The 26,641-nt window shown below is 42.8% G+C and overlaps 1 protein-coding gene across 2 annotated transcripts in view; it reads right to left on the reverse strand.

The window, feature by feature from the left end:
* The window catches only part of NECTIN2 (nectin cell adhesion molecule 2), a 66,184-nt gene that overhangs the window by 12,458 nt on the left and 27,085 nt on the right, over positions 1 to 26,641 (reverse strand). Inside the window, exon 6 of one of the 2 annotated variants that reach the window (XM_069947531.1) lies at positions 4,940 to 5,084. In XM_069947531.1, the coding sequence (XP_069803632.1) occupies positions 4,940 to 5,084 (145 nt within the window). Of the gene's footprint in view, positions 1 to 4,939; positions 5,085 to 16,188; positions 17,473 to 26,641 lie in introns of those variants that run through there. The other variant, XM_069947530.1, reaches the window with a different exon arrangement.

Raw genomic sequence — 26,641 nt, forward strand, 5'->3', positions numbered from 1 at the left:
GCCAGGAGAGGAGCTGCTGGGAACAGGAAACAGGTGAGTTCATGTTTTGTTTTGTTTTCGGGGGAGGGGGGGTTTGCTAAGCAGGCAGTGGCGCTAGTAACGATCACCCCATATGGCGGGGATGAGACCAAGCCATTTTTTGAGCTCCCCCCCACCATATGCGGTGACTGATATCTGGCGTATAAAATGCCCCCGACTTTTGAGCAGATTTTCTGGGGTTCAAAAGTCGTCTTATATGCTGGAAAATATGGTTACTGCACCAAAACAGCGTGAGGATGAAGATAAGAGACATACCTTAATCCTCGGCATATTTTGCACAACAGGGTTAGAGTCATCTAACCTGCTGATAGCTCCTCTTTAATGTGAATGGAAATAAACTGTAACACCACACACAACCTGAGAACAGGGGGTGGCGCTGTTTTTGAAAGAAAGCTGCTGTGTTTTTTCTAATCCTGGATAACCCCTGTAACACATTACGTTTGTCTATAAATAAAATTAGGCCTAATAATCAAAGATTTTATCATTAATCACATCTTCCAATATTCTAGAATCACTGCTTTAGTGTATGTGCGGTGTTATACCTAGTGATGACAAGTTACTTTATGGTCCTTTTCCCTTCTCTCTTCTTTGGTATGAAAAAATACAAGGAAATTATTGGAAAAGAAAATGGATTGTTGGATTTTGTTCAAGGACTTAGAACAAACACCTGGGGTCTGAATTTTTACTTACTAACCTAGCGTAGACCGAGAGAGTGTTTCTTGATTTGGATTTTTATTATTATTATAATTAAATACACTCAAATACATCCTTAGACATTGTATAAGTGGGCTGATGCTAAGGGCCTGCTGGCTGACCATAGCTGCCATTACAGGAGGTCGGGGAACAAGGTCCCATATGACCAGATGAAGCATCTGAGAAGGAATTACTCCTCCTTGAGTCCCAAATGAAGAAACTAGCCAAGACCAAGCAAGAAATGAGTCACATAAGAGTCATGTTTTACCAAGGATGAAAAAAAAAATCGTTACTTCTTATCCATGGCTACTAGAGATGAGCGAACCGGGTTCGAGTCGATCCGAACCCGAACGTTCGGTATTTGATTAGCGGGGGCTGCTGAACTTGGATAAAGCTCTAAGGTTGTCTGGAAAACATGGATACAGCCAATGACTATATCCATGATTTCCACATAGCCTTAGGGCTTTATCCAACTTCAGCAGCCACCGCTAATCAAATGCAGAAAGTTCTGGTTCGGATCGACTCGAGCATGCTTGACGTTCGCTCATCTCTAATGGCTACATAATGTCCAACATAGACTCAATCCAGGAATGTACCAGTACCTTGCTTTTTTGTTTTTTACATGAATAGACTGGCGCTGGCGTGGGGATTATGGTGCCATTCATTCTCTATGGAGCTACTGAATAAAGTTGAGATAGTTGTCAGGTCAAGGAGACACATGGTACCTTTCATATATCCAGCTGTGCTTCCAAAATGTAGAAAAATCCTTCTACCCTCTGGCACCGTGTGAACGTGCCCTAAAAGCAGATCTGTTATCAAACTATGCTTCCTGAAGTAAGGACTCTCTTGTCCCTTCTTCTATGGCATGGATGGGGAACCTGTAGCCCTCCAGCTGTTGTAAAACTACAAATTTCCAAAATTTTGGCTGTCCAGGCATCATGGGAATTGTAGTTTTACATCAGCTGGAGGGCCACAGGTTCCCCATCCCTGCTCTATGGAGGCAGGTGAACTCTTCTTTTAGCCAAAATAGCACAAAAATATCAGACTGATTATAAGAATGAACCTAGTTTATTAGACTGGTGCCTCTGCCCGTCCTCCTAGAAGCCCACAGTCATCCACCCCTGAGGGGGACGGGAGTAGTGACCTCATCATGAAAATGATGGACTCATCCGTATATTCTCTGTTCACTCTTATGCCCAAAACCAATATATTTTTACTGTTCTGGCTAATAGGAGATTGGGATCTGACCCCATACTACGCTGCCCTGACATAGAGAAGAATGAACTAATGATGGACCCATGGTTGTGTTTCCCCACCTATGTAAACCATCAGCATTACTCCAGTTTCTGTTATTGGAAAGCATTGGCGTGTTCTTGGCTTATTTCTTACATGTATAGTTATTTACAACCCATATCTTAGGATAGGCTGATAGGCCCCATATTCATAAGTGTTAATACCGGCTTTCATTTGGTTTAGTAATAGAATGAGATTCTTTTTATCTTTGATGCGTTTGTCATTACATTTTAATCTGTCAGGGGGAAAAAAAGAAAGAAAAAAAAAAGTTTCCAGTGTTTTTTCCTTTTGTTCGGTACATGCTGTTTACTTGAACAACCAGTTACTTACAAGAGATTGTTCTGTGCCTATCACTCACCATATAGCAGTGCCAGGTGCACACTTACTTCCCTGTGCACCGCTGGGTCGGTGTTTTTTCCTCTCTATTCAGCTATTTTGACATCCACTGGGCTTCTGTACTATATAGCTGTAGCTGTACTCAGGAACAGTTTTTTTCTTCTTTTTATATTATGTATTTTTGTACCATCAGTGAAATTGTTTGGCAGAGACTTTTTATATAGTTTTTTTTCCTGTTTGTATGGGACCTCTTTCTCATCCCTAAAGTGTTTTGGCTTTTTTACACTGTTTTCTGCTGTGTGTGTTTGGGACCTCTTTCTCATCTTGGCTTTTTTTCGATTTACAACCATATATTTCTAAATCATCTCATCAATAATGTCATGTGGATTTCATGATGTGATGCTGCCCTATATGAGTACACAGTCCATAGGCTGTATCCATGTTTTCCTGGACTCCAACTTCTTTAGCCACCGGTATTCAAATGCCGAATGATCAGATGTGAGCGTGCTCCAGTTGTGCTGGTGTCTAGTTATCACAGTTATTTCTTGCATTAATTCTAGCTGATAAAATGGAGCCATGCTATCTAATGATATCCTATATATAAGGCAAATAGAATTTTTTAGGAGCATAAAGTATATGGGCTGCAAACTATCTAGGAATACAACTATGCACTTAAAGGAGAAGTCAGGTGGAAATTTTTAATAACGTATTGTATTCCCTCTCAAAAGTTATACAAATCACCAATATACACTTATTACGGGAAATGCTTATAAAGTGCTTTTTTCCCTGCACTTACTACTGCACCAAGGCTTCACTTCCTGGATAACATGGTGATGTCACTTCCTGGATAACATGGTGATGTCACTTCCTGGATAACATGGTGATGTCACTTCCTAGATAACATGGTGATGTCACTTCCTGGATAACATGGTGATGTTATGACCGACTCCCAGAGCTGTGCGGGCTGTGGCTGCTGGAGAGGATGATGGCAGGGGGATGCTCAGTGTCCCTCCAGTCCCCTGTGTCCCCCTGCCATTATCCTCTCCAGCAGCCACAGCCCGCACAGCTCTGGGAGTCGGTCATAACATCACCATGTTATCCAGGAAGTGACATCACCATGTTATCCAGGAAGTGACATCACCATGTTATCCAGGAAGTGATGCCTTGATGCAGTAGTAAGTGCAGGGAAAAAAGCACCCTATAAGCATTTCCCATAATAAGTGTATATTGGTGATTTGTATAACTTTTGAGAGGGAATACAATACATTATTAAAAATTTTCGCCGGACTTCTCTTTAAAGTTCATAATTTAGCAAGGGATGCATGGACATTGTTAGCGATGTCCCTGCAGCCCTTGCCCTTAAACTGTATACATCACCTCTCCACACTCTGTTCACTTCCCGGAGCCAGTGCTGTTGTTTTAGAGTCGGTCTCTGAACTGACTGGCCACTTAGCCAATCACTAGCCTGTCAGTTTAGAGACCTGCTCTAAAGCTGCAGCGGTGGCTCCTGGATGCAAGCAGAGGGCAGAAGAACACCGGGAATGTAGAAAGGTAATGTATAAAGTTTGTTTTTTACACAGTCAGCCAGCCACTGCTATTACACATAGCAATGCCCGGTTGGCAGCTGACGATTTTAGGTGAGGAACAAAGAACACGATCAGCTGACTATCGTGGTCATTGGCTAATAGTTGTCTCTGTTATGGTACATTTACACAGAGAGATTTATCTGACCAATTTTGGAAGCCAAAGCCAGGAATGGATTTGAAAAGAGGAGAAATCTTAGTCTTTCCTTTATGACCTGTTCTCTGTTTATAGTCTGTTCCTGGTTTTGGCTTCAAAAATCTGTCAGATAAATCTCTGTGTAAACGCGCCATTACATGGAGTAATAATCGGCCTGATTCAGTGGATTATCACTCTGTGTAATAGGGCCCTTAGACTGTTGGTCTAACCATTAAAATTAAAGGGGTTATCAAGTGCTACAAAAACATGGCCACTTTTGCCCTGCTCTTGTCTCTAGATTGGGTGGGATTTGAAACTCCGTTCCATTGAAGTAAATGGAGCTTAATTACAAACCACACCTGACCTGGAGACAAGAGTAGGGGCAAAAGTGGCCATGTTTTTGTAACGCTGGATAACCCCTTTAATAGTCACCATAGATGTGAGATCTAGGTGTTGTATGCTAGCTCTCCTCACAAATTCTGGATCCACCAACCTTCTCCAATGACTACACCTTGGCGTGTCAACCCAATACAGCTAAATGTACCGACACTTCTTACCAATGCTGACAGTACCACCAGTGACCCAAAGCAGAATCCCAATATTATAAATTCAGAAACGTTCTCTTTCATAGTCCTACAAGCGAGTACTTTGCCTATTCTGGTGAGTATTTCTCCACCTCTTGGAAAATGGCTACAATTAAAGTAACTTCCTTAGAAAATGTTCTCAAGCAAAATAAGTGTATTGGGTGAAAACTATAGTAGTAGAAGAACAATAAAAGAATCTGACATCTTCTAATACTGAAGAACAAACAGAAAAAAAAAAAACAACACATGATCAACTGATAACAATTTGCACTTACTCTTCCTCGTCTTTGGCAGTCTCGTTCCTTCGCTGTTGTCGACAGATCATTATCACTGTGGCTGCTACCGCGATACCGACTATAGCGGCGATGATTCCCCCAATGATGCCACCTGTGGTACCGGCTCCGACTGTGTTTGGTGTGGCTGTGTGAATGAAGATGAGAGATTGGTGCCGGTGAGTTTGATGATTTATTAATCTAGTCGCTCAATGGAATTTGGGATTATATTTTACTCCAAATAGGATGGTAAGACTGCAGGGCATTGGTGTTCAAAGGCCCTTGAGAAAATTAGAGGTCACCAATTACATAGCAAGATACATACATACAAATGTCATGTGAAAAGGTTTATGTTGCTGAAGGGGATTCGGAAAACATCTAAACAGATCAGATACCCGACTTGATGATGTGTCTACATGTTGGGGTATTGGTGAGTAAGGCTGAAATCAATGGATAGATATCCCTTAACCAAATCGAGTTGAGTATTCAAAGGGGTCAGACATCTTAATCGTTGACTGATCTTTGGACTACTGGTCTTAGGCCAGAGTTGAGCTGTCTTATGCGCACTGCTTCCAAATGGCATGGAGCGACTGCACGCTGATCGGGTAAAGCTGCCTAGTAACAGGAATTAAAATAATAGCGTAGTATACCAAATGCCTTGTGTTGTATTTGAGGCACTGAATGTGGCCTCCATGTCAGAGCTATTCCACTTGAATTAGAAGAGTACTTCTTAGGTGTAGGATTGCACAATTTTAGAAGTTTTCATAAAGATGGCTTCCCAGCCTCCTCCAGCCTGTCTGCAGCTGCTAGAGATGGTTTAGAAGCCAAACACAGAAGCATGGGAGTTATACAAATTGGCTAATACCCATTGGCTTTAATGGGAATAGCACAAATTATGTGACCCCTGTTTAAGCAGTTTATGGAGTAACAAACAGCATAGCTCACGGGGAAATATCCTTTGAGCAATCCCCATTTGAGCCAATTGGAGTTACACAAATTGTGTAATGCCAAATTTTTGCTTTTCGGCTTTCTGGTCACCTCTGGTGGCCGCAAACAGGCCGGAGGTGGCTGGGAATCCATGTTTACAAGATGGCAACATTCCTTTAAAGCATTAAAGGGATATTCCAATCTAGTCCTTTCAACTTCTTGGTCTCCACCAGTCTTGTCTGTGGTCGTTGGAGGAGACCATAAAGCCAAAAAGATGGGATGAAAATACATTTTCAACTAACTGGTTTAACTGTTTAACTACATGTGGCATAGCTTAAGGGTATTTTACATAGGGCATTTATTGAGTAAAAACAACAACAATGAGCTTGGCCAAATCATCATGCAAGTCTATAAATCATCACTGATCAGCAGAATGTGTCCCCCCAGTATATAGGTAAATTTTCTTGTGTTTGAAGGGCTCGTGCATTCTGTTCCGATTTTCTTACCTTTAAGAGGAGTTAAAGGGAACCTGTCACCCCCCGTGCCGGGGTGACAGGCTCCCGACCCCCGTTAGAGCCCCATATACTTACCTAATCCCGCCGGGTCCCGCTTCTGGAGGTGGTCGGGTGACGGAGATCTCAGCCGCTGCAGCCCGGCGCACGCGCTGAGAGATGAGTCCAACACCCATAGAGTATGACAGGAGAGTCCAGCGCTCCGTCATTCTCTATGAGCGTTGGACTCATCTCTCAGCGCGCGCCCCGGGCTGCAGCGGCTGAGATCTCCGTCACCCGACCACCTCCAGAAGCGGGACCCGGCGGGATTAGGTAAGTATAGGGGGCTCTAACGGGGGGTCGGGAGCCTGTCACCCCGGCACGGGGGGTGACAGGTTCCCTTTAAGTTCCTCTTATTCCTCCATAAAGAAGAGCAAGCAAAAAATAATTATTAGTATGTCCAAAAGAAGCACTAAGACTATAATATGTTTGATTGAAAAAAAAAAAAATCACAGAGCCCGTTAAGTCCCGATAATACCTGCATCCTAGTTTGAACAGAAAGATATGTGACTAAGGCGTTTGGCAACTATGGTGGTGATATTACGAGGATTGTTCTAGACTCCAAATACCGTTATTCTATTCCATATCCCAGTTAATTATCAGGAAGCTAAACCAGTGGTGGGCACCGAAGAGGAGCAGCATATGGCTGGTGAGAAGAGACTGAGATCTGCCCATTAGCAACTTAGCAAGATTTTTAGCTTTCCTCAAAAAGCTTGTCTCAGTAGACTTCTTTATGATAATAGTTCTTCAGAAAGTAGGACTCTGCATACTGATATGGTATCCCTGATCAGCATAAAATAAATTAACTCAAATCATCTATCACAAAGGAAAGAAAATAAAGATACCTTGTTAATGAAAATTGGGAAAACTGGGAAAGCCACAACTAGCCATACTCGTAATATTGCATCCAGGCCATTCAATAAACGCCTGTCCACAGTGGTGTAGTTACCATTGAGGCAGACCGCGTGACTACTATGGGGCCTGTGCAGCAGGTGGCATGGTCTTCCACCATGGTGGCTAGAGCTTACGGCTCCCACTGGCACATACCCCCCTTTCCCCCGATGCACACTCACATGACCCAATGGCTGGCACAGTCCCTACTCCTTCCATTCTCCCAGCTCCTGGCACACCAGTGACTTGTGCGCTGGAAAAATGAAACGCCGTGGGATTGCTCCGGCTGCCTGGTCATGAGGGTATGTGCACTGGGGGATGGGGGGTGTACAGGCTTCATGGGACCCCAAGAATCCTAGCTAGACCTCTGACCCAATCATTGACTGACCGAGCAGGCAGTCCATCAACCCGGAACCTGGATCGGCAATCCAGTGCTGCAAAGGCATGGGGAGAGGTGAGTTGTCATTGCTTATCACCCCCCCCCCCCCCCCCCGCCCCTGCTGTCGCCAGACTTCTCCCTTAACTTCCCTTAATCTTTCTCCAGTCTTAGGGCTCTTGCACACTATGGAAATCACACGGATAAATTGCTGCAGATTCCGTGCGCGCTCCACTTGACTCTCTGTCCGTCCCATAGACTCCATTCTATGTCACCTCTTTGGGCGTAAGAGGGTGCGGTGGAACTTAAAGCAAGAGCGGGGGGGCGAGAGACCGAATCTGCAGCAAGTTATCCACATGATTTTCTTGGTGTGCAAGGGCCCTTTTAGTGTTGACACTCATTGTTTACAGTATATAGATCCAAACTCAATTACGATCATTCACAGTACATATAGGAACGAAATTACGATCGCATTAACGACTTTTCATAGCTCGTCTTTTATCCTCTCGCCTAAATGCCTGTCATTTAGAAGAAAAAAAAAAATATCATTGATTGACGTTCGCTGAACGATCACCTAAGCGATTTATCTGTATGTGTAAAAGGTCCCTTCGTTTCCCAAAGACGTTTCGTTCCAAGACTACATCCAGATGTTGAGAATATCATCCACTATACCAAAGCCAAGTAAGCCTCCTGTCATCATTATATACAAGATAGTCAGTACTATTCAGAATAATGGGAGATAGTGTCTTCTTATCCACATCCACTTCTTATCCCCATTCCATTGGACAGAACCGCCACAGATGAGATTCTATTTGACCATAGTGAAGCATTGTCAGATCTTTCGGTTCAGATCCTTACACTTGCCCATTTTTCTTGCTTCTAACACATCTACTTTAAGAATCGACTGTTCACTTCTTGTCTAATGTATTCCACCTCTTGACAGGCGCCATTGTTACCAGGTAATGTATGTTATTCATGTCACCCGTCAGTTGTTTCAATGTTATCACGATGTATAGCGCTGCATTATACCTATATGGTATTGTATTACATTGTATCAGAGAACTTCCCAGGAACTAGACTATTTAAACACACACATTTCTTCATTTAAAGGGGTACTCCAGAATAAAAAAAATGCAACATTTCTTTCACATCAACTTATTTTGGAAAGTTATATAGATTTGTAATTCGTCTCTATTTAAAAATCTCAAGTCTTCCTGTATTTATCAGCTGCTGTATATCCTGCAGGAAGTGGTGTATTATTTCCAGTCTGACACACTGCTCTCTATTGCCACCTCTGTCCTTGACAGGAACTTTCCAGAACAGGAGAGGTTTTCTATGGGGATTTACTACTATTTTGGACAGAGGTGGCAGGAGAGAGCACTGTGTCAGACTGGAAATAATAACACTACTTCCTGCAGGACATACAGCAGTACTGGAAGATTGGAGATTTTTAAATAGAAGTAATTGACAAATCTGTATAACTTTGAGACACCAGTTGATTCGAAAGAGAAATTTTTTTTTACTGAAGTTCCCCTTTAACCCCTTCCTGTCGCATTGTTTTCGCGCCTGCAACAGAGAACCATGGAAATAATATTACCGAGCTATGCCAAATAAGACACTGTTACAAATGTACACCTAGGGCTTCTACCCTGTACGTCTATACACAGTATTAGTCATCAAAGAAATCAGCAAGGAACAGGAGAGGTGCCGGTGACTCACGGGGAGCAGAATGTCAGCACCAGCCTCCCATTCTTAAGACGTTTTCATCATATAGGCTGCAGTTTTTCTCAGGCTTTTATCCAAGCCACAGAGATGCATGAGCAGCATTTATATTATCACATATAAAAGCAACGTTTCCCCAGAGATCAGAGTGGCTCATCACAATGGATTCCTAAGAGCAGCTTCAGCAGAGCGCTATGACACTGACTCACACCCGGATTGGCAGTAATGCGGCTTGCCTCCATTTATGTAAATTATGAAGCAGAGACTCAGCCATTTATCCCAACTCATCGGATCTTACTTTTGCCTCCTGTTTAAAGTGTAATAAGTTTTATGTGTAATTAAACTTTTATAAAGTTATTTGATGGGCTCTTAAAGGGACAGTCACTGGAGGCAGAACATAGGAACAGCCCTCTGTGTCTGTTAGGCTAAACTGAACTTTGCTCTCCATAGAGTCCTACAGTGATCTGGGTTTAGTTTGTGAAAACCTCGAGGGGACAGTTCTTATTAATGATCTCTACGATTAACGATCTCAAACGACCGCTATTGCGAAAGACATGAAAACGTTCACTCATTTCCATGGAACGATAATCGTTACTTATGATCGTAATTGCGATCGTTTTTCTTCGCTATTGCGTTTGTATCTATTGCGACCGACCAAACGATGTCTTATTCAATGCGAACGATTTGCGAACGAGCAACGATAAAAATAGGTCCAGGTCTTATAAAGCGATCAACGATTTCTCGTTCGGTCGTTAATCGTTAACTGCATTTCAACCGAACGATTATAGTTTAGATTCGATAATCGTCCGGTGGAATAGGGCCCTTAGGCTACATTCACACATCTGTAGTGCAGCCTGTGACCGTGGCCGGCACTACGAATGTGCATCTATAGTGCTCCGTGCTTCACAGAGTACTTCGTTGTCGCTTCATTAGCGTAGCGATCCTTGCCACAAAATGCGGTCCGCATTACATGTCCTATTTTTTTTTTGCGTCACGGATCGCGGGCCCCGTACACACGTACGGACGTGTAAACGGGGCCATTGAATACCATAGGTTCTATGTTCTGTCCGCAATTGCGGACAGAACGGACATGTAAATGTAGCCTAACTGGTCCATTATTGCACCATGGAGACCCCTATGCTACATCTTTAAAAAGAGAATGCAATCATCATACAAAAAAAAAAAAAAAAAAAAAATCTTTCATGCAAAATATATGTTAAGGTTTCCTATCAAGCATCAGCAACACTTTCAAGAGCAGAAAACCCTTTAGGTCTTGGACTATAATCAAAGACGTGTTTTATGCATGTATGTGCATCATGTAGGATGAGGGCGACAAAATAAAAAAAAAAAAAAACTGAAAGGGAGTAATATCTCCATCTTAAAGTGCTTGAAAAAAAAAAAAATAAATTACGATACAGGTTTTCTTAAAGGGGTTATCCAGCGCTACAAAAACATGGCCACTTTCCTCCAGAGACAGCCCCACTCTTGTCTCCAGCTTGGACGGGGTTTTGCTGCTCAGTTCCATTGAACTGAATGGAGCTTAATTGCAAACCGCACCTGAACTGGAGACAACGGTCGTGTTATCTCTGAAATAAAGTGGCCATGTTTTTGTAGCACTGGATAACCCCTTTAAGGTTTTTCCATCAGGTACATTGCTTTAAAAAGGACCTGTCACCCCCCGGGTCGGGGTGACAGGCTCCTGACCCCCCGTTAGAGCCCCCTATACTCACCTAATCCCGCCGGGTCCCGCTTCTGGAGATGGTCGGGTGACTGAGATCTCAGCCGCTGCAGCCCGGCGCCCGCTGAGAGAGGAGTCCAACACCCATAGAGAATGACATGAGAGTCCAGCGCTCAGTCATTCTCTATGAGCGTTGGACTCATCTGAGGAGCGCGCGCGCCGGGCTGCAGCGGCTGAGATCTCAGTCACCCGACCATCTCCAGAAGCAAGACTCGGCGAGATCAGGTGAGTATAGGGGGCTCTAACTGGGGGTCGGGAGCCTGTCACCCCGGCACGGGGGGTGACAGGTTCCCTTTAAGTTTTCTTTACATAAATAGACCGGGACCAGTGCGGGGATGCCTGGGGCACTTATTCCCGGGCACCGGCCTAAAGCATTGGAGATGGAGCTGCGTCACAGAGGGGAAGGGGTTTTGTCACAGTGGGGACGAGCCCACCTCCAGTGCTTCAGGCCGTGACTGTGCCCAGGAATAGAACGGTGTAGTGCGCTGAAACTGGGTGGCGGTTTACAAAAAGGCACTGGCATCCCTGTGCTGGCCCCAGTCTATTCATGTAAAAAACTTTAAGCGATGTACCTAGTGGTACATTCACTTTAAAGAGAACTAGAGGTTATCCCAAGTTAAACGTTGACTCTCGGCAAGTGAATGGAGCTGTGGGTGAGCTTGTGCGCTCCTGCTGCTCCATTACCTGGGGGGGAACAAGAGACCTCTGCTCTGGTGATCGCCTTGTGAAATCCCCCAACACCCACATTTGAGTGTGGTCTACATCTACATAACCCCAACTCCTAGTCCAAGGACTAGAACTGTTATCCAGTATACATTTCATAAGAACAGTAAATTTCTTGTATCTATTGCACCCAGCACACGTCCTTCCATAAGTGTCTATGCATCAACCTTTGACTCCCATTGACATGTACAGCATTGCATACTAAGCACTGTATTACTAAGAATAGGGACTGCTTTGCTGTACAGAAAAAAAAAAAAAGTATCCCAATGCCTTGCAAGTCTGAACAGAGCCTCATTGGGTTAAAGAAAGCATAGCGACAACAGCAAAACCTTTGCCTATTTCCTGATAGGGCTAAGCTGCAATAACACACGTAAGCCACAGCCAAGAGGGGCGCTGTTTCTAGAACACAACAGCTATTTTCTTGTTGTACGTGACCACGTTAAAAGTTTGGAAGCCGATACCTACATCACTCAACAACAACCCCGACAGCAGCATCAGTAAAAGCTGTGAAACCGCCGAGATGACCTGCTGTTGCCGCAACCCCCATAGCTCTATTGCACCACTCTACGCGGTGACACTGTAGGTATAAACAAGGAACATTAACCGGGCTTCAAACATAATTCAAATAATTTTGATACATTTAGGTCAATTTTATATTTCCTAAGCAAATGTGATCCCCGCAGAGAATTCCTCTCAAGAACCGCCATTTCTAAGCATGAAATCCTCACTAAACCCAGCAAGAGCTCAATCACCGGCGGGGGACAAAAATAAAAGCAGGCTTGGTGACGCTGATGCAAGAGCATTCTGAGCCGTACAGATATTTGGCAACCATGCAACAGAGCTAGACTAAATTGGAGCAATTATAGGCTTTTTTTTTCTAGAAGTAAAGATCTATACCAGGCCTGTAGCCTGCAGCAAGCGTATACTTGGCAGCTACCATCCACATTAAGAGGGCACCAAGCAGTCATCCAAAGAGTTTCTGCAATGGATCAGAATTTTTTATTCCGAGGACACAGAGCGGTGACATTTGTGGTTCTTAGAACTACGCCTGTAAAACGCTAATAGCTTCTGGTCTCCATTGCCCGAACCAGAGATTTTTTTTTTTCCCTCTTCGTTTCCTATGGTAGATCTCTAAGAAATGGATAATTGATCCAGTGATTTATTCTGAGAGAAGAGATAAATTTGCTTTGTCCATTGTATGAGGATAATTTGGCATCTACCCGGTGGATCAATACAACACAATAAAGATGATGGAATTGCCTCTATTGTGAACTTTGTCATCTTCAGTCATTTTACTAGATTTTTTTTTTAACCGATTAAAGCACAACACAGTAACAGGTTATTTTTTTCTAATTTGTTCCTATTTATTTTTATTTTTTTTTTCATTTTGTATATTATGGGGGCAGCCATATTGCCTGACCCTTCTGCACAGCAATTAGATCTATGTGAAGGTCTGCAACAAAATCCACAACTACAGATTTATTAAGCGACATGACTTCTGTGTTTAAGGTCAATAGGAAAATACAAAAAAAACCCTGCAGCTCGTAGGAGGTGGCACATGGCGCTCTAGTGGTTTGTGTGTGTTGGCTTTTCCTGGTGACCTGCGAGAAGCCATTTGTCCACCTGCAAGAGGAATAATGCTTGGGGGAACTGTGAGGAGTTCAGAAAAAAGGATAGCTTGATGAATGTGGCCCCTGAAGGGGAAGCTGTTCATCCCTTTAAGGGTGCGTTCACACGTACAGGATCTGCAGCAGATTTGAATCTGCAGCAGATTTGATGGCCCAGAATTGATTTGCTTTGAATCTGCAGCTTCAAATCTGCACCATCAAATCTGCTGCAGATCCTGTACGTGTGAACGCACCCTAAGGGTGCGTTCACACATACAGGATCCGCAGATCTGCAGCAGATTTAATGGTGCAGATTTGAGTCTGCAGCAGATCCGCAATAGATCCACAGCAGATTTGATGGGCCAGACTTGATTTGCTGCGGATCCTGTACGTGTGAACGCACCCTAAAGAGTTCTTTTGGTGACACGCTATTTATAACACTGGTCTCTTTATACTTTAAGCGCCCTAAGGCTCCAGGGCTGAGGTATCAGTTAGATCTCCTAGGGTCCTTTGCCAAGTCAGAAACCAGGGCCCAACCTACATTAATACTACTGGTGTCTTCTCATGGAGCATAGGGTCTCCTCCAGACCCCAAGAAGCACCAGGGCCGGGATGTTACAGCTATACCATCATCACTCTACAGGAAGCAGCACTGACTGATCACTGCCCATAATGGAAGGGGTTAATAGAGAAAGTGCAGGCTGAACATTTCAACATCAAAGAAGGAGGAAAAAGACACAGGGGACATAGATTGAACCATAATGATCATATGCTTTCAATCCTCCAAACTAATTTTCTGCTGGAGGTGGTCATGGGGGGAGTGTGATTTTGTTCCCAGTTTGTTATGGTGTCCCTTAAAGGGGTTATCACAGGATCAGATATCCATAGGATGGGGGATAAACATCTGATCCATGGGGAGAGAGTGAATGTAGTGGGGGCCAAGTGTGCAGACATGTCCATTCACTTGGGATAAGATGGAGCACTGCTCTTGTGATTGGTGGGGGTATGGCCTGTGGAGTATTTTTTTTAAAAGTGATGTTCCATAAAAAAAAAATGCTTAAAGAACATCCCCACAGCTCCTTTCTGTCTTCTATTGCTTGTCTCTTCTCTCCGCTTCAGATTCAGAGACAAGATGTCTGCTTAGCATATAACTGGCCAAGACTATCTTGGCAAGATGAGACCCCACTGCAGCAAGTGAATGGTTGAGCAGCCAGGTCCTCTCGATTATTGGGGTAAGTAAGTATCACCCCCTTATTTTTATGGCAGCAACATGTAAAAATATTCAGTATCAGACTACACCTGACTTTTGTGACAACGTGTCCACTAGGTGGCACCAGAATCTATAAATCCTACATTATTCCTTATGTAATTGAATCATATGTTCTTGACATCCGCACTCCTTACACTTTTACTGCAGCTTTTGCATATTTTAACCGCCATGTCATTCATTAGACATGAAAGCTTGTCACAGCCCCACCCTGTAATTCAATATCATTTAGAGTCTCCGGCAGTAACACTATACACGTGGACCATAGCACAAAAGCACACCTGTCCAATCTATGGCATCTAAATATGGAAGGGCCTGTATGAGAATAAGACAAAAGGTCCTTAGGTTTACCAGAAACTGCACCACCCTTGTCCACAGGCTACAATCGGGTACTGCAGCTCGGTCCTGTTCAAATAGTTGAAAATGAGCAGCAATACCAGACATCATCTGTGGACAAAAGTGGCGCTGTTTGTGAAATCATTTTTTCCTATTCATATGCGACCCCTTTAAGTATTTGTAATGCTGTGCCTTTATAGTTGTCGATTTACATACACACCAAGATTTTGGGTCATATGCAAGAATAACTAGAATCTGCCTTCGTACGTGTGAATGGCTGACAACAGGGAACAATAGATTACATTCTATTAAAAGCAGTCTACATGGAACAGATGGTTCAAATACACTATAGTCCTCGTTTATCAAGTGTTTAAAAAAAAAAAAAAAAAGGCCTGGTCCTTAGGCCCATAGCAACCAATCAGAGCCCAGCTTTCATTACTCAAACCGCTCTGGTAAAATGAAAGCAGAGCTCTGTTGTTGCTATGGGCAACAAAGAGTTTTGATAAATTATTGATAAATGGGGGGCAGCGAGGTTATTTATATTGGTGCAAAGGTAACATGGAGTAGCTGCCCAGAAGTCGTCACATTTTATTTGTTACGGTGAACGAACGCCACACTTTTTTTTTCTAGTTTTGACAAATCTGTCAATCAGCGTTTGTCAAATCTGTCAGGCACAAGCTTCTCTTGTTGCCCATAGCAACCAGTCTTAGCCAATAAGCACTACGATTTTTTTTTTCTTTTAAAAGGAAAAAAAATTGTGGTTGCTATGGGCAACAAGAACAGTTTTACTGTGAGACAGGTTCAATAAATGAGGTCCCAGATCCACTCTAACAAGGTCACCATCTTGTAGCTTTCTTTCAGACATACGATTTTAGAAAAAATGTGCATAGAACTGCCACATTTCGGGATACTAAGAGCTTAGGACAGCTGGGTGACAACCCCTGTGGGAGCAGTTATAGAGACCACATTGGTTATCACCCAGCGTCAGACATAAATATACATAAAAAGATGGCTCTGACAAAGCAGGACTCCAGGACTTCATTTTGGCCTAAGATTTCTAATAGGTTTAAAAAATTCCTATAATATTCTTAAAAAAAATATATATGAAAAACAAGACATTTTTACATGATATTTATTAAAATTTCTCTTCTTTTCTTACAGAAATACAAAAAAAATAATAGCATAATGTAAAACATAAAACCCCTCCAGACCCACCCCCATTATCTCAAGGCTCATTTATTTTTTTCTTCATATTAACCTTTTATAAGTTCATCTTTTCATTTTCATTATTAGTGCAAACCCCTTTAAAAAGGAAAAAAAAAAAATCTCCAGTGCACACTTTGCAGATAACCCCCAAAAAAACTGCAAGTGGCAACTATATCCTGGCACCACAAGTTCATGTGTAAGGTTGAAGCGACTCCGCTATACCTTTCCCAGTCCCCTGAAATAATGAGGGGTACCAAAGATAGTAAGATAGGGAAGTCCATATTTAAAACAGTCATACGTCCTTATAGTCCTGGATATTGTGTGGGAGGAAGAGCAGAAGGTCTTTGCTGTCTAGTGGGCAGGTGAAGGGAATAGGTCCTACCTGTTCACCACCGTTTATGGAGTGTCTCTAAGGATTTCTGAAGGAGCTGTAGCTTAGGCAACGTTGTACAGGAGGCTGTATATACTTGAGAGAGTGTGAAGGGGATTGCACATACCTGACTGAAGAGCAAAAGTTATATGACGGTGATAAATCCTAATGCATATGTACATTGCAGTCCAAATGGCTCATGGTAAATGAGGTTAAAGTCCAGGTGAATGGTGGGACAAGGATGGGTAGAGCTCCACATACTCTACAAATCGTATCACTGGGACGGATAAAAACACTCTGTAGTCCAGGTGTTTAGTACTGGGTAAATATTCCATTCTCAAGTAAAGTGGTCACACATACACAGCAGTCCTGGAGATGATAGAGCCATCTGTCTGAGACTCCATGTCATCATCCAGGTAAGAGTCAATCGGATGATGGGGTCTGAGTTGCAACATGGGCCCCACTTCGTTGAATCGTTCGTCCTCCTCATCATCTTCAAGAACTTTGTATTTCATTCTTTCCTCCTCCTCGTCATCGTCCTCGTCTCCCAACGAGGGGCTTAGTCCACTGTCTCTCATGGGGACGGGACCTTTGAGGGGTTTGTCCAACTCTCCGTCATCCTGGTACGTGAACTGCTCAGTTGGTTTGCCGGTGCCAAACACTCTGGGCTTTGGATTGTAAGTTCCACGATCCTTCTTGTTCTGTAGACCTCCTCTCTTGATGACGATGAAGATGATGGCAGCCAGAAGGAGTAGGACGAGAATCCCCCCAATTACCCCCCCGGCGATGGCTCCTGCGTTTGTCTGCGTCTGCATTGCGTGTTCTGGGTACGAGAGAAACATAGCATTTCTGTAGCCTGCCATTTTTTTTTTTGTCCATTATCACCCTCCAAAATCCCAACATTAAGTATATTTAAAAGACATCTACTACTAAAGAAACCATGCACAAACCAAACAGTGTGGAAAGGTCTAGGAATCAAGACATGCATTACTGAGTGCCCCAATCTGTCTCCCCTTATAATGAACACGTCAGAATGATGGAACTTTTTCAATCTGTACATGCACGAGACCAGTTAGCAACATGGGGTTCAGTATGTGCAACATGCAGTTCTAGGGGGAATGACCCAAATATTTCTCAGACATACTCTCTATATCTATATAATTATGCAACTGACTCATTATGCTTATAATATTATCGTCGGTATTTAATCTATTTGGAAAAAATAAATACAAATTGCAAAGTTTGGTGCCCAGCATGGCCTTGACCCTATCAATGCTCTTAAATAAGGGCCCTGCAAATCCTACTGCACTGAACCTTACAGGAAAAAAAAAAAAAAAAATTGAAGTTTAATATTTTTGGGGGGTTCATGACCCAGGGTCCATCTAGATTCCTCAATGCTTCAAGTATTACTTAAAATAGATAAACAATCATACCTTCAGCCAAATTACTTTATTAACAGGTCAGCGCAGGGACTTAATGCATTGTGGCAAGCTGAATGATTATAGTACAACAGGAGGCAACCTATAAAAAGTGGAACGACTCATTCTGCTTATAATATTACCGTCGGTATTTAATCTGAACTCACAGTTTGTAGTAATTATAACGCTATGCGCTCATTCATAGGAACAGCAATGAGCGCCATTATTATTATTAAACAAGAACCGGTTCCATCTAATGTGCTGAGGCTGATGAATAGAAGGCTCTACGGGAGCAGTGTTTGTGCTCAAGGATATGATCACAAAAATACCTTTTCGGAATATAGATTAACCACTGTGTTCTGGATGGCGTTGTGTATCCTGGAAATGCATAACGCATTTCTGGGCCTTTCATCATTCATACAGAAACTACCAGACCATAAAGTAAAAATAAATAAATAAATAAATTAAAAGCTTCTATATAAAAGATATGGATGAAATGGTGGACACTCCAGTGGGTCCCCAAATAGCGCACAGAAATCTGCAATGTATTAATCCCAAAACTATACCCGATGTGGATCTGGTTCTAACCATAGTTTGGGTGTAATAAAAAAGCGCAATGTTTAACGGTCTTCTGTCTAGAAGATTTTAACATTTCCTATCGAAGGGTATGTGCACACTACGGAATCCCAATGGAACACCCGGAGCGGATTTCGCAGCTCGCGCCCGCTCGCTTCTCCGCTGCTTCCATAGGCGTCATTCTATATTTGGACAGATTCTGCGGTCTGCCTGAAAAATAAATCCGCTCATTCTTCAGGCGGACAATAGAATGGAGTCTATGGGAGCAGCGGAGATGGGTGCGGCCGCCTGAGTCAGTGAGCAGGTGTGAGCTGCGGAATCCGCAACGGATGTTCCTTTAGGATTCCGTAGTGTGCACATACCCTAATACTGAAGGTACAGAGTGGATGGCCCGCCAATATTTACTTCAATGTTGGGACCTAAATCGAAGCCAAGTGCAGTGGTACAGGAGTAGAAATCACGTTAGTCCCCTTGGTGCTCAATATGGTCTAGAGACTTTTCTGCTGGCTATAAACATTAGGAAAGTGTATGCCCAACTAAATGATTTTAGCAGGACCATTGGATCATTAACGTTTATGATGGTTAAGGGAGAAAAGGTTCTAGCATATTGGATTTCACCTGCCCGATCCATTTGTTCTTGGGAAATATTATGCCAGAGGACTTTAGCAGCAGTTCTCTCTCCACTGAGAACATAGATAACAAATAGTAAGCCTATGACCTTGGATCTCCTCCAGTTCCCACAGAGTGTAGTAGTATTTACAGCATGACTGTAGGATGTATCATAATTATAATAAATTCTAGAACATCCTTCAGTGATAAGGTTACTAAAGGTTCTCTTTTTTTTTTTTTTTTTTTCACAGTAATGTCTTCTTCAGCTGGAAACTTTGAAGCCCTCAGCACTATCTATCCCTGTGCTGGAATATATAACTTATTCATATGAACAGAAATCCGGGGCCAGAGGAATACTGGAAAATCACACATTAATAGTTCCCAACATTACAATTTGACCCGGTCAATTTTTTCTTTTACCGGAGCTTAAATGGAGACCCTTATCAGAAGCGTCATCACCCTTAAGGTGAAAAAAAATAGGATTCCCCGCTTGTGTCCCACTACTTACTCACATTTCCCACCCCTCCTGGCACTTCAGCAACTAATGGTAATTGATTGCAGGCAGAGCGCAACGTGGCAGGTTCTCCTTCTAGCAATCACTGTAGTGCAGGGACTGATGGCAACATCACCTCCCTGCTGCCCATGATACTGACTGAAAGAGGGAGCGAATATTCTGCACACACTTACGGAATTGCTTACAATGCTCCAATATAACATCTATTGCTAGGATCGTATTGAGCATATGCAACGCTATAGGTGGGTAACCAAGGTAATTTTTTTTTAAGTCTTATTTTTGCATTCAATGGGCCATGACCCTGAATGAAAAATGAAATACATATGGCAAAGCACTAGATCTGCATACCCCCTCCCTTAGCTAAGCTTCTGGCAATCTGTTATATCTATATCCCATTCGATCCTTTTTTAGGGTCTTCCACCATATTTAATTTATTTTTTTGTAAGAATAAGCACAAAATTTAAAATGGTTTAATCATGTACCCGCAGCAACCAGCTAGGCAAATTGAAAGGGGTTAACTGGTTGCTGTGACTAAGAGTTAACATGAAAAGAAATGGACACCGGGGGGAATTCATTTCACCTGTAGAGGAAACAGGTTTTTGGCAGCGATGGAGAAAAATTATATTTGTAAAAACAGAAGATGACTAGGAAATGGGAGTATCTGGACATCGAAAGAACAGAAGAAAAACATCAAGGAGCTCTGGTGTCATGGTAACAATAAAACATGCTACGTTAGAAGGCATCAGAGTAACGGACAAGAAAAAGAAAATGCCAAAAATTTTCTGAATTTCGAGAGGTCTATAGTTTTATCTGGTTTTCGAAGTCTTAACATCTACATCTTAAAAGTACAGCCAAAAAAAAAAACAAAAAAAAACCCACACACAACACCTCATGTGGTTCTATGGAACCAACCCTAAAAGATGAGAGGTCAATCCCTTGACCCTATACACAAAAGACCCCCATGTCTGAAGTCTATATCTCAACTCATTTTTGGACAAATGAATACAAAATTAAAATATTAGGAGATTCCATTATGCTTGAATTTCCATGATAGCTCGGTGTTTTGCAACTACTTCCTATCACAATGGCCTGGGCAACAAATGAAGGCCAAGTCCAAAAATAGCCCCCGTTGCAGAGTCTGTAAACAGCGCACAGATTAGAAAGAGAAATACAAAAGCCATTCATTGTAGGGAAGGAGAGAGAATGATTGGAGCGCAGCTGCGTCGTGTACTCATGTTAATAATTGACCTAGTTGCTTCAATAGGCATGAATGTAGGGAACATGTTGCTGGATGCTGGTTGCTCGAAATCTCCATCTTGTATGATCCCCTCCCCCCACCCGATATTCCCAGAGCAGCCTGGCGCTTGCAGTGTCAGCCGGAGAGCTGAATCAGAGCACAATGCCTGCCTGTTGATTGCTAACTCGCCTTTTTCTATACTGGCCTCTTCTTCACGGTGATCAAAAGAAGTCCCTAGTAATTGAAAAACAAGAGCAGGATGCTTGTCGGGCTGGATCAAGAAGGCTATGGCTTCCTGCTTATTGTTACACAAAGGATACGTTATTTGCTTTATGGTTTGGAAGAATGGGATGTAAACAACAAAATGCTACTATAAACAATATAAAAGGAACAGACTTTGACAGCGAACTATAAAAACAGCAACTAAATACTAAAATCTTTTTGCTATATATATATATATATATATATATATATATATATATATATATATTTTTTTTTTTTTTAACAGTGTGAACGCTGACAAGTGTTCTCACAACAAAAATGGTAAGTCAATATAGTAATATAGTAAGGAGGTTTATTTGCAGAACCGATTGCCTATGGATAAAGATGAAAAGAAAAAACAAAAAGGCAGTTCTGGGATTCCAACTCTGCTTAGCTCTAGACCAGGGGTGTCAAACTCGTGGCCTTCCGGCTGTTCTGAACTACAATTCCCATCATGCTTTGGCTGTCCAGGCACGATAGGAATTGTAGATACCCAACAGCCGGAGGGCCGCAGTTTGACACCTTTGCTCTGGGTACTCTCTGCAATACCAGGAAAACTTTTCCGCAAAAATGACAGCTCTCTCCTTCCTGCGTATTGCTGTCATGGAGCGAATTAAATGCTGCAATTGTAGAGATGATGAAAGCCTACCATTATAGTTAAAGCATGTCAGAGATACATCACAGGATAATATCGATAGAGAAGAGAGGATGAGAGGAACAGCAAAGCTCCTCTGAATGTGAGCTGGCCATAGTAAATACATTACGGGTACATTTTCACGCCCAGTTTGGATTACTTAACCTGCGGACGTGCTGGAATATAGATGCAGGCATGCACCCCTATAACCAGTACTTCCATACCATTTGTGTAACCTGGACAGTCTGTACCAAGTCACCACCACCATTTATAATACTGATGTGTCTACTTATGTGGCTGAGGGGCCTCTGAACATAATCATGCACCAAAACCCGGCTAGGACTCCTACTTCTACTGCAGTTACCCAGATTTACCAGCTTCTAATAGGCATTATCCAGAAATAGTTCATTATATGTAGAGCAATATAATAGTCAAGGATTTAGGTCACTAAACAAAAAAGCGTGAATCCTAATTTAAGGAGAACTCTGGACTGGGGTGATTTTTGGCCGGGGAGGATGAAAAGTAGTAACATGCCCTCACCTCCCCCACTCCAGCACTGATGCCGGTATCCCACAGCTCCGGTTCCCCAGTCCCAGCCCCCCTCAGTGGGGACCTGAGACGTGACATGTCAGGCCTCCGCTTTGGCCGCTGGCTGGCTGAGGGTGCCTGGCATGTCATGTCCCAGGTACCCCCTCCTAACAGCAAGCAACCGGGAACCAGAGCTGTGGGATACCAGCAGCAGTGCTTGACCGGGGATGTTGAGAACATGTTAATACTTTCATCCTTCTTTTGCCCTCTATTGGAGGTAACTTCCCTTCAAGTCTAGCTTGACCCTTTAAGGAGTCTGAAAATTATACTGGGGATTATTATCCAGGCCAGAATCTCCTTTAGGGACGCTGCCTCCAACAGGTGGCACTACAGACCAAGTGTCTTTCTCCTGGGAGGAGGCTACTTTGCATATTTTTTCCTCTTACTGGAGCACTACATGGCCTTTAAGACTCCAAATCCCAGTTTAGTGTTCCCAAGTAGTCCATGGAGGGAGGGGGGGGGGGGGGGGGGGGGGGGGGAAGTGTCCTCCAATTCTTATATTAGCCAAACCAGAGTCTCTGCCAACATCAAGACCAAACGGCAGATAACTGTTTCAGGGTTCTTGGCTTTGTCGAAATAGACTTCTGGTTGACTTTTCCAATGGAGCAGAACTGGAAAATAATTCTCCATACAAACACAAAGTCTCTTCAATGAGTATCTCCCTAGCCAACCCCATAGCAAACCCTAAACAGCTACAGATGAGGTTTTTATTCTTTCGGAGGAGACTGGTTTGGCTAGTAAGGGATGGGACATGATTTTCATACTTAAGCGTTTCCTGTAATAATACACCAATTATATATACGTTGTTACTGCGGTATGTTCAGATTAAATCTAGAATTTATAGAGATCGCGTCACGTGGAACATATCAGCTTCCATTTCTGTAAACAATGTACAGTAGGTCGTGGCCTAAAACACAAGAAATGTGCACGGCCCGGAATCTTGTTTCAGGTAAAACAATTAAAAATAAATTCTCGTCGCGCACAGCCGATGACTCCACACCTTCCGGAGGAGAGGCAGAAAAACAGGACATTTAAATGGCTGCTTTGAAAAATTCATCGCCCCAACGAATTGCCTCGGGTCATAGTCATGTGACCTCATGTAGCAGGGCAGGAAATGAGAAACTTTAAATCTATCACCTGGCTGCTTCACCTGGAAAAGGCAGAGCATGGGATAACAAAAGGGCTGTTGACAGCGCTGGCACACCCCACCGATGAGGTTATGTCGAAACAATCTCTAAGCCTTTAAAAAGACAGTACGTCATTTAAAAAAGAAAAAAAAAAAAAAAAAAAATCTAAAAAGACTAAGGGATTTCCAAGCTCTACCCTGCGGTGTTTCAATAGAATACACAACAAGGAGTCAGTAGTCAGAAACCACCCCGGTGTTTGTAAAGCCGTCATATGCAGGTAGATGTGTCACCTCTGCTCCTTCCATAACAGCTGCAGCTATAATCTCCATATCCCTGCTATAGACAAGTGCATCTACAATCACTGGAGCGTGCAAAGAAATCGAGAACTATGTATGATAAGACGGGGCAAATTTCCAGGCAGCAGCATATGCTAGATAGCAGCTTGGGTCAGAGGGGTTGCATACACAGATGTAGGAAACTCTCAGTGTCGTCACCATGTCATCTCGCACTAATCTGCTGTACAGTAACCTCGCTCTCACTGAAATGGAATTTCCCCTAAAAACATACAAGTCCATGAGTCGTCCTCCGCTGTCAAGTTGTTACACTAATCTACTCCGCCTGGTCTCGGTTATAATATAATTGCGGGAATGTTAGGCAACAGCCATTAATACAGTGCTCAGAAGGGAGGACACTCTGCATTTCCAAAAACCTGGTTGTCAAATTTGCTAACTATGGAAGAATACACACGGCAAGCGGTCACGTTGAGGATGCAGTCTAATCTGCAGGCGGCATGTTGCAGAGTGTATTAATATGAACTAGTGGGAAGAGTTTCAGAATAATTTATCATTTATTTCTGTAAACCTCTGCTCATTTTCGGCCAAGTGGGCGGTCCTACACAAGGAAAGACAACCCACATGACTGCCTAGAAAAATGTACCCAACTGTCAATAGTCATTTGACTTCCAGTGGCTAGAGAAGTTAGATGCAGTCCTAGGGAGTCCTGGAAAAAATTGATACAGCCATAGGCTGTATCCTTTTTTTTTTAATTATTATTATTATCTTGGCAGCCCTAGGGTGGCATCTAACTTCTGAAGTTGTCAGATGCTGAGCATTTGGCTTCGGATAACATTGGTGAACCCAAACAGTTTGGCAAGTCCACTCAACACAACTACAAGTTATCCTACAACTTTTTATCTCATCCTGCCCTATAAGGGTATGTACACACTACAGAATCCCGGCGGATTCCGCCGTCCGTCCAAAGAATGAACCTGTTCATTCTTTGGACGGACAGCGGAATCTGCCTGTACATAGAATGGAGTCTATGGCACGGACGGAAATACGTGCGGCCGCCAGAATCCGCGAGCAGGTGCAAGCTGCGGAATCTGCAACGGGTTTTCTGTGGGGATTCCGTAGTGTGCACATATCCTAACATGATAAGTCCTCTTTTACCTCTTAGCTTTAACTCATACGGGTTGGAGGGGGATGGTACAGTACATTGGTATACATATACTTGCACCATTGTTCTGTGATGGAATCCTCGATAGTCTTTTCAATTGAACATTTTATATAATTGTTGCTCAATTTGTTTTTTTAATTAAATTTTCAGTCCTCGAATATTTTGTCCTTTTTGCATCCACAGTCTTTGTTAATGATAATTAGTCGGATGCGGTCGACCTAACACTGTGGCTTTCTAATCAAAGGATTTAGCGGGGCCGGTGACAGAATACTGATGAGGAAGCATTTCATTCCTTAATCATATACAAAAAAAAAAAAAAAAAAAAAAAAAAGTCACTACACCAGTGCAGGTTATTAAACCAGAAATCAATACTATTGAAGGTCTGAGCCATTGGTTGCATTGATTAAAATTAAATGGCAGGTAACACCAATCTCTTCTCATGATGGGGACCTGGAATGATCTTTTACAGATTTCATATTTATGACCCGACTGTTGCAGCATTAAACTAAATATAAAAATTGTCCGCCCCTTACCCAGCTACAATCATATATCACTGTACATAGCTTGCAATATGAGCCATGCGTTACTTGGGAATTGCCAGGCATAGCTACCCCACATGAATGTAACTAACAGGGTAGCAGGTGGGGTCCAGCAACTAATCGAATCCCATCTATACTGAAAGGCGAGGTGGTTTTAATTGCTAGGATTTTCATACAGCTGGAGCACAGTTAGTTCTGTGAGGTCTAGGAGACACACAGTACCTTTCATATATCCAGCTGTGCTTCCATAATGTAAAAAAAAAAATGCTTTTATTTTCTAGTGCAAAGTGTCAAAGAAGCTTTCCCAGGATCATAAATGCCTCTTTGGAACTGTGCACCAGAGAATAAGAGCACACCATGGAAGCACAGATAGATTTATGAAAGGTATTATGTGTCTCCTAACACATAACCTCTCCTGTTGAGGTGACATAATAAACTGGACTCTTATCCTTTCACAGTCTGTGATATTAAAGTGAACCAATTCACTCATATGTTCTTGTCTCTACTCTTCGAATACACCATACACATAAAAAAATCCCAATTATGTTTTCTAATATAACAAATACCTTCCTACAGACAGACTATGAGGGTCTCAATTCAAAGACAGGATAAGCTCTATGGGTTCACTCCATTACACTTTGCTTTAAGACTAGAGATGAGCGAACCTGGAGCATGCTCGAGTCGATCCGAACCCGAACTTTCGGCATTTGATTAGCGGTGGCTGCTGAACTTGGATAAAGCCCTAAGGCTATGTGGAAAACATGGATATAGTCATTGGCTGTATCCATGTTTTCCAGACAACCTTAGAGCTTTATCCAAGTTCAGCAGCCCCAGCTAATCAAATGCCGAACGTTTGGGTTCGGATCGACTCGAACCCGGTTCGCTCATCTCTATTAAAGACCAGTTGAGGGTCTTCAAGCAAAATGTCAAGCAGGTCAGAACTTTCAAGCCAATTTATTATGACTTGGGAGGTGGTGATCATGCTAGGTCATGCAGAATTGTAGAGGAACAGGCAGAAAATCATTATTCAACTG

This window comes from Dendropsophus ebraccatus, chromosome 12 (genome assembly GCF_027789765.1).
Source record: "Dendropsophus ebraccatus isolate aDenEbr1 chromosome 12, aDenEbr1.pat, whole genome shotgun sequence".
Classification (NCBI taxonomy): domain Eukaryota; kingdom Metazoa; phylum Chordata; class Amphibia; order Anura; family Hylidae; genus Dendropsophus; species Dendropsophus ebraccatus.